General features: G+C 38.7%; 1 protein-coding gene across 2 annotated transcripts; it reads right to left on the bottom strand.

Moving 5' to 3' along the window:
- Nucleotides 1-726: 726 nt before the first annotated feature.
- LOC118784483 (alpha-2A adrenergic receptor-like) lies at nucleotides 727-2,554 on the bottom strand. Of its 2 annotated transcripts, none has more exons than XM_036538729.1 (2): nucleotides 2,274-2,554; nucleotides 727-2,120 (listed from the first exon to the last, which is right to left on the bottom strand). In XM_036538729.1, exon 2 carries the CDS (start codon nucleotides 1,933-1,935, stop codon nucleotides 727-729), a length of 1,209 nt encoding a protein of 402 aa, XP_036394622.1. In that variant the 5' UTR covers nucleotides 1,936-2,120; nucleotides 2,274-2,554. The 2 variants fall into 2 exon arrangements, with proteins under 2 accessions (XP_036394622.1, XP_036394631.1); XM_036538738.1 differs by having other exon boundaries at nucleotides 727-1,967.
- Between the last annotated feature and the right edge of the window lie 7,101 nt (nucleotides 2,555-9,655).

Here is a 9,655-nt window from a genome sequence, read left to right as displayed (position 1 = left end):
ACAATAGCCATTCGTCATAGCCCTGCATATTGTTATGTTTGTTTTGTTTTTTTCCAGAGGTGTGGGTTTTATGATTTCACCTCTGGAGACTACTGACACTCAAAGGTGTGTGTCGTGGATTTGGCTTGCTTGTTAAATGGTTTACCCAGTGTTCGTTTTAAAAGCGTTCAATTACGCATCAACATATTACGCTGAAAAAATAAGTCGGAATACCACGCCATTCTGAATGATTATCATACCTATGTTACAAAATCAACTATGATGTGAAAAAAACGCATTTATTAACGGATTCATTCACATATTACACGTTTTCTTGTTGCAGCTTTATGAAAACATCATTTTAAATACTTGACAAAATACCGATACTACCGGAAATATTACACATCGATCAACGACATCAGGGTAAGACAGTCATAAACAGGAAGAACACAGCCACAAAACTGTGAGATAATTATCACTGCGAATGAAATGGGTGTACTGCGGCCTTAAAACACTTATGAAACAATAGTGAGCCTATGCACAGTGTTGTCAAAACTTTAAGGAGAAGGTTGCCCCTCAGGTTGTCCAAATGTACGTATACATTTCTCATTGCACTCGACACTTCACGTCACTGGCTTGAACGTAATTCACTTGCCAAAGCAAAGTACACAACCGTTCTTACAGTTCAGTATACGATCAACGGACAATAAGCTGTACAGCCTTTCTGAAGTCTTGCAATAGCAGTCTTTAAACGATTTGTTTTCTGTCGGCTTTACAAAGTATCTTTTTAAAAGCCCTCCTAAAGTCATTGTTGAATATTGTGTATATGATTGGATTAAGGGAACTGTTGCAGTACCCAAACCAGAAGAAAAATTTAAACAGCGTTTTGGGGACACAGCAAGAATCACATATAGCAGTCAGTGTGTAGGTGAAGAAAAACGGGAACCAGCATACTACAAAAACTCCCATCACCACCGCCAGCACAAAAGTGAACCGTTTTTCTCTGTTCTGACGTCCTTTCCATCTGCTCCCTTTATTGCTCAACCGTTCCTCTCTTTTTTGGATATTATCTCCAGGTTTGATTCGACTGAGTTTGGTCTTCCCCTTCGCCTTCTTCTTTTTCATCGTGCAGGGAGTATTAACTTTGTGATCAGAAGATGACGACTCCTCGATGTCAACACCGTTGATTTCGCCCTTTTGGACCCGTTCCTTGTCCTCCTCTTCCTTTTCTGCGCTTAATTTCTCGCGGGAGTGCTCTTCCTCGAAGCCATTGTGTTTCTTGTCCGCTTCGTTCTTTTTCCTCTTGCCTGGTGGGGTCCTGGTCCTCTTCTTGGCGATTTGGTAAATTCGAATGTAAACGAGAACCATGATGACACAAGGGACAAAGAAAGACCCAATGCATGAGGAGATGATGTACCACTTATCTTTGTTGATTTCACACGTCGGACCCTCCTCTTTGGCGGCCTCTTTTTGCATTGTAATCAAAGGGGGAAACGATATGACTGCCGCGATGACCCACACTATGAAAATGATGCCTTTTATCCTCCGGGGAGTTCGCTTGAGGTTGTATTCAATGGCCTGGGTGATGGACCAGTACCGATCCAGGCTAATGGCGCAGAGATGGGCGATAGATGCGGTGCAGAATAACACGTCCAGCGCAAGGTAAATTTCGCACCAAACTTTCCCAAAGTACCAGTAGCCCATCAGTTCATTGGCCAGAGAAAAGGGCATAACCAGTGTGGCAACCAGAATGTCTGCGGACGCCAGAGAAACTAAAAATAAGTTCTGGGGCGCTCTTAAGGCCCGGCTTGTAAACACTGCAATAATAACCAGGACATTGCCAAATACTGTTAAGAGGATAAGAATGCCCACGAGTACCGTTAGGGGAATTGAGACCTCAATGCTGTACGGGGGTCCTCCGGGCAAAGTTCCGTTAGTTACGTTGTCACACCCCATTTGAGAGATCGCCACGCTCCCCCTTGGGGAATCTGTGAGATTAACAGAAATGGTCCATTAAATTACTCTTCAGATGTTGCATTCAGAATAGAGTCAATACTTGGAGGTTTAGTGGATTTTTCCTTTCCGTCGTCGGCTAGCATTTTAGCAAGCAATCTTACTGTAGAGAGAAGTCACTTCTTCACCTGAAGAAATGGCAGAGTCAGAGGTAAGAGGTAAAATTTCGTCATTCGTGTTTTGAAAGCTCATGATTAAAATATAACACTTCTCTTTGCAGATAGCTATTTTTGAATTATACATTTGCAATGCGTATTTATGCGTAAATAATCCAAACTTACCTTTTTTGTTGTGTTCCAAAAACGTTCTATGTCTAAACAAACATTAGACAGTAGCTTCATGACTTCATGACTTAGTTTTCACACCGGTCTATAAAGGAGCAGGGAAAAAAATAGCTAAGGTACTTTCAAGAGGCAGCGCTTCACGTTTGTCTTACAATACTGGGGGAGAGCTAAGCTTCTATTAAAGACCTCGCCATAGAATTATCCACGTCGGATCTGGATCTGCGTCTCACACGAGGCTAATAGCCACTGTAATCTCATTAGCCTGTGCTTCTGTCAGCGGGGCGCTTCCCTTGTGTGGCGCTGCTGCCACTCCTTTCCTTTATAATACCAGCCTCTAGTCAGCGTTGCTTAGCACCCAGCGTCAAAAACCACGTGGAAATAAAGATCAGCTCTTTCAAACTCCAGTTCTTCTTCTCCCGCCCGCACCAGTGTACCAAATCGGTGTTGTACACTGCTTTTAGTGCCAATGCCGGTGTGATTTGGCATTCAACACACATCCAGTCTTCAACACTTTGAAATTTCATCGACTTTGACGGTGGAGTTATTTACATGGAACTGAGTCTTGACTGATCATTTTGTTGTGCGTTAATGTGTGTAATATGCGCTTTCCTGCGCCGTTCTTTGCTGTAGGTATTGTTCATGCAGCGGTCCGGCCTAGGAGCGTTAGTCAAAAATAGCCGTTAACTGGAGCAATTCTTGAAATGTGTCATTTGAGTTACATGTTGAGCATGATCCCGAAGAATAAATAATCAAACATTCGCAGGGAGAGGCAGCCATCCGCGTCATGTGGGCTGTAGGGATAAAGCAAGCGTGCACCTTCATTCATAGCATACTCACATTCGTTCCTCTCAGTCGGTCGACAGGCATACACCCTAAATTTAGCTTTATTGAGGGAATTTTAGAGAAAATGGCACAGTGAATGTTTATTGTACCTTTGTACAGAAGAAGGTACGACACATGCATTTAAATAACTGATGGCTTATAGCTTCTAAGGGTTCTGTTTATAATTAGGACCTTTAAAAATCAAACAATAACTGAGATACTTAAATTGAAGCAGTTAAACTAAGAAATTAATATAGATATTATTTTCACGAGAAACCTTCTAACTCAATATTGTATGGACACGTTTAGCGTAATGCTCATTTCCAGGGTCCTAAGGAGTGTACTTCAACCAGACACCTTCTCCTCCCTTATGAAAATATGACCACAACAAACGAATCTACATTGTAAATACTCCAAAGAGAAGACTGTAAGAAAGCACAGCGATGTTTAGACCCTAAACAGCCCTCATTTGAGATCGGAAGATGTAATCTTGCGTTTTATGGCTGACTCGTGTGAGCGCTTCATCACTGTGGACAGAGTGCGAGGATACAGTGACACCTGTCGACGGTTGGCGAAAACTGTCAGTTAAAGTATGAAAATACGAAACGATCAGAAAGGCAGTAGGCTATCAATTTCACCGTGGTATCAGGCGACATTCATGTCTGATATGCTTTTAAATTGAATAACAGTCGTAAGCTTTCCGGATTTCGTATGTTTTTGACGTATACGGTGGTTACATCTGGACTTGGAGGAAAACATGCAGGCCTACAGTAAACGGCACAGTTATTATATTGTGTCTATAGTCTCTCTGATATCAATAATACATTAGCGAGAGATAACACACAAGTTCTCATGTGTCACCGATAAAATCCTAAATGCCACAAGAACATAGGGATATTTACCATTGTTTTAATATAACATACAGTGGAGTATTTATCTATCACCATTGTAAGTTGTCAGTGTAACCCTAAAGCCCAAAGGCCCAGAGTCCAGTGATCTTCCAATCACTCTTGCTTTGCTTTTATGGTTTTAATCATGTTAATCATGTCACCACTGCTCTGGGAAGAAGTGGTCCATAAAAAATAACATATCATGAATCACCTGCCTGTCTCATTTATCACATTCTCAAAAAGCCTTCCTAGAATTGTCCCTTCCCCTGCTGAATTGGTCAGTGCTCTTAATGTGAACCTTGGATTGCTTTGTCCATCTGGGGGCAACAGGCCAGAGCGGAGTTGGCCACCCTGCCCTGGGAGTCATCCAAGTATTTCATGTGACATCACAGCAAGGTCCTGACTAACCGTGGTCAATGAAAATCCCACACCAGATATGGCATATAAACATTACCTGTGGTGTTCTGGCTAAACTCCCAGTCTGGCCTCCGTCTTGCCCATCTGGATAATAGATACAGGGAGTTAACCTGCTTATGTGAGGAGCTTGGCGATTCCAACCCTATAAACACTTATGTCATTGCTTACTTTTTTTTCACAATTTTCACCTGTAGCCCTTAGGCCACAGCATTTTTAGGTGATGAATAACCCATGTTATTACTTCAGAAAATGACTTAACAGCAAGATTCTCTTTTCTGCAAAGGCTGCATTTGTGATCTATTGGCACACGGCATTAGAGCAACATTAATTATTCATGTAATATGACATGACATCGTAGTGTGACACTATGTACTATATGACAGGAGCAACTGTCTGAGATTAAATTTAAATTTTCATCTGAATTAGTCTATAAATTCATATTGTGGTAATTACAATTTAATGCATTATATTGTATCTTAATTATGGAATACTCTATATGGTTTGAAGTGCAGATGTGTGCACACCTTACTGTAGTAAAACTGGGATTTTAAAACATAAAAACCTATCCTCCCACTTAAGGAGAGGAAGGTGTTATAGACAGTAATAGACATTAACTAACAGTTAATGACACAGTTACACCTCATGTAGAAATAAGCAGTATTACAATGAAAGCATTGATACAACATCACTTATAAAATCAAGACAAGGCAATCGTCTCTTTTATATTGAAGTAACATAAACTGAACATTACAATTAATTGGATTAAAAGTACAGTTATACATTTCCAGAGCTTTTTTCCACATATATCAATGTGGGATTCATCTCCAAAATTAAAAAAAAAATCAAAACAAACAAAAAAAAAAATAAAACAAAAAAAAAAAGCATTGTGCAGGCATGACAAGGGTACAAACATCAGAAATTCTAAACGATAGGTTTTTTTTTTAAGTTTACACACTAATGACATCACCACTAAATGGTCTCTTTACTCTAGGTACAAAAAGAGACATTTTAGGGAACAGCCCGAGTCTGAAAGTGTTACAAGGCACAGCACTATGTTAAAAAGTGGAAAACAATTAAAACGCTTGGGGTCTGGACTAACGCTCCTCAAAGCACAAACAGCTTAGCAATCATTGTCTAGTGTGTTTTGTACATACACAAGGAAATTCAACACACTTCAGTTTTAATGATAATATACATGGTTTGGAGGGGGATGGGGTACTCATTTTGTGTGTAGACAGTTTATCGTTGACCTACTACTGGCCAGAATTTAATTTAGGCCACGGCAGGGGTTAAAAGCAAAACAAATATGAAGCGTTTTGTTTTGGTGGACTTGGACGTCCAAGCTTTTAAGGGGCCCAAGCGCTTTCCGATGAAAAACTTTTTTAAAATTGTGCCTCAATGTTTTTTTTTTTTTCTTTTCTGCATGTGCAAATCATTGCAAACTACTCACTGTAAACCAGCCACTTGGCTGAATGCTGCTTTTGTGTTTGTACAGTTTGAAATAAAATTACCGTAACGGCAAAATGACAAAACACAGAGAGGAAAGGCGATTTCTTTTTTTGTTTTGTTTTTTTTTTTTTTCTTTTCCAAAGAGGCAACAATTTGATATGTGGAAAAAAAAACAGCATTCATTTTGCAGTACTGTTTGGTAAAAGCAAAGATTGCTACACAATACAATATTTCACGCAACGTTAAAATTTTGTAAATGTTTATAGGTTTGTTACAGTTGAAAGATATATGTACATATGGAACATTGCCAAACACAACCATGTAATGTATTTGCAAATGTCATATTTTGCAATGCCAAAAATAGACAAAATCTCAGGGATTCCATATTTGGGGCGGGGGGTGGGGGGGTGGGGGGGATGAATAAATGTTTTAAGTCATCATTTAATTTCAGCAAACAGTTTCTTTCCAATAATTTGGATAACTGTCGTGAGATAACTGTCGGGAGTCTGCTGTATTAGAGGTGTTCACATTAGCAGTCAAAAATATGTTTACAATTCACCTCCTCACACCTAGCATGACAATTAAGCGTACGTTTGAAACAATGTCACTGCAACCAATGCTGACTCAGAGAGAGGTAGTCTTATCTGTATTTATTCTAAATTAACGTCAGATAAAAGCAACCAAAAACCACCATTTTAGTTCTATTAAGTACTGGGGCAGAACAAGGACTTTTTTCCCCCTATTTTCTCTGCTTTTATAAGGTGTTTTAGTTTATTAGTGTAGAAACTGAGTGAAAGGCAAGGCCTACAATGAGCATACTATAAGGCCAGAGCCTACAGCAGTATGCTGAAATTGTACTGTTTTAGTTCTGGTCACATCCTTTGATTCACTTATATACTGACTGATTATCAATGGTTTTTCTTTCAATCATAGTCATTAAAACAATCTCTACTGCAAAAAAATACACTGATAAGCAAAAATACATGAGAGAAATGTACAGTAAAATGTAAGGCAGTCAAATAAATGCTTATTTCAAATGCTCATCCTAAGCACAGATGACTTTGGATTTGTGGGGAAAAGCGCCTACGGAAAATTGATGAGCTGAGATAAGCAATACACAAGCAGAGAGAAACCAAGATAACAGAACGCTCACAAAACACAGTTAAAATGCCATCCGATTGGCCGAAAATACAAGGAAAGAATGATAAAACCGTTTACCTTTAAGGCTGTCAGAGTACAGTTATAGCAGGCATCGCTGCACAATGCTTTTGATACTCTCTTTTGAAATGTACAAAATCAAAAGAACATTTTGCAGATACCAAATAGCAACATTGTTTTTTCTTCTTTTCTTTTTACACCCCCCAAACCCCAACAATAATCATGGGCAAAGAAAATGGAACATGCTTGTTTCCTATACAACATAGCAAGGCAAGAGAGACATACAAGACATTCCTACAATTAAAAAGAAAAAAAGGTGACCTTGATTCATACACTATCATTTCTATGATCTAAAACACAAACAATAGAAAAATAAACACCCTAAGTCTCCATTCATTTGGATGCACCAGAACAATACAAGATCATTAAAAAAAACATCCGATAAGAGTCAAAGTGGCTGCCCCAGCAGATTGAAAATTTGACTAATCAACATTTTTAAAAGCACATTTAAAACTACATTCCTGGTTTTTGATAAATGCTTTCCAAATTCGTTAAATATATTTCTTAACGTCTCTGTTATTTTGCCTTGATGTCAGCCAGTCACTACCCACTACTGTTGCCGCAATTTCAAATGGCACGTTGAAACAAGTAAGAATAAATTAATTACAGGGAATACAGCACATTTGTCTTTTTCTTTTGCTGTACACCTAATGCACATATTTCATTTAAAGTACTCACTGAAGGCATTTTCACACAGTTCCACTTGTTATCAGCTGTTAAATGTAACATCAATAAAGCAGCTCAAACGCACATTTTGAAGCTTTTATTCAAAACCAGGAATGTACGGTTACTGGTGTATTGTTAAGCATGAACAGAGAAAGCCCTTTTTTAAAACATTTTTAAGTCTGTACTTTAACTATGTTAGGCTCAATTATGCACCTTGTTTGTTTATTTTATTTACTTTTTTGTAGGTCGAAAAAAAGATTTGATCTGTTAGAACCACCGAACCTGAACGCATCGATCAATGGATTTGTCCAAGGCTATAGCTGATTTTGCATCTGCCTTACAGAGTCTTGAGAGTCATCTTTTACAGCATATGTTTCAAGAGTTTGTCGAGCAGCAATGACTTCTGCTGGTATAATCAAGCAGCTATACAATTCCCCCAAAAAGGGGTGCTCTCTCACGTCATCACACGGGGCCACAAAAAGAGGAGGTCATATACACCCGTCTGTGACTGGTCACCCCCCAAAAAAACCCCATCTTAAACTGCTGCCGAAAACAGACAACATTAAAATCTCAATTAAAACCATGACTGAACACAAAGCTGTGACATAAGTCTGGGTTTTTAATGCACAGTCACTTGATATAATACTAATCATAGACATATTTAGTCATTGGAATAAAATAAATCTTGATTCAAATTTGGCTCTTTAGTGAAAACATTGCAGATCATGAAAGCAATACTTTTATCACTACAAAACATTTTGTCTGTTGCCCAGAGGAATGATATGGGTGCTTCAGTTTGTTTGCAAAATATCTCCAGACCTCTACAGAACTTAGTTCTTGTGTGCACACTCTCATGTAGATTTGATAAGACACGGCTTCAACGTTAAAATTTGATTCTGCAAGGAAAATTACGGTCCTTGTTTCAAAATTGTACTTGTTGACGCAGACAAAATTTTCTCTCAATACACTATAAATTACGCAGAGGAAAAGCGCAGAGGAAAAACTGGAGAAAAAAATACTTCACTATCAAACAAAATGCCCCTTTTCAATATACAACCGGTAAAAAGAAAATTTCATTGTAAAAAGGAACTTCAAGAAGGATGCCAATACCATTAAAAAGTGCATAATAACCAGCAGCATGGTGAGACAGTGGGGGGATGGGGAGGGGGATGGGGAGGGTGCCCAATACACCCAAAACTTTCAGATCTGGTGATGCAGAAAATTTGAAACTTTGCTCTGAAAAAAGGAATTACAGAACGGTACGGTAATCTAAACAGAAGTTTACTGTGTTACTATGACAGGGCTTGAATCTTGCACATTTTTTGGCATACAGTAATATAAATCTGAGAAACTAAGTGGATTAATGCACTTCTACTGCAATATTCCTTCACTGTGCCTGATATGTTTTAATGAAACGACAGTAACGGTGCCCAACACTGAAAGATATAGCAAACGTAAACATTAATAAGACTGAGTTGCACGAGAGGCAATCAGCATACGCAGAAAAATGACCTCAGTTCATCAAGATCCCGCCACCCAGCTCTACAAATAAAGACCGATTTCTCTTAAAAACACTAGCTGTCAAATTGGCTTTGCGTATACTAACGGGGACCAAGGGATTGAAGATACATCTCAATGGAAGTCACTTCAGAAGTGTATTCTTCAGTTAGATTAACCAGGCCTTTTGACTGACGATGAAAGCTAACTACCTTGACTTGGTTTCTATCAATTAATTTTCTTTCTATGTTTTCAGTGATTAGAAGAATTAGAATTTCAAAATGGATGATAGGGTGAAATTACTTAGGTAGCAGACCCTATAAATGATTTTTTTTCCACATTCTGTTACATTAATTTATCCAATTTTAATTAAAGTGTTAGTTTCTTTTATTGACCCTCTGCAGGAGATGGACAGGAAAT

This window comes from Megalops cyprinoides, chromosome 1 (genome assembly GCF_013368585.1).
Source record: "Megalops cyprinoides isolate fMegCyp1 chromosome 1, fMegCyp1.pri, whole genome shotgun sequence".
In the NCBI taxonomy this organism is placed as follows: Eukaryota; Metazoa; Chordata; class Actinopteri; order Elopiformes; family Megalopidae; genus Megalops; species Megalops cyprinoides.
Note: the sequence above shows the minus strand (reverse complement) of the source record. Positions and strands in the feature narration are given on the sequence as shown.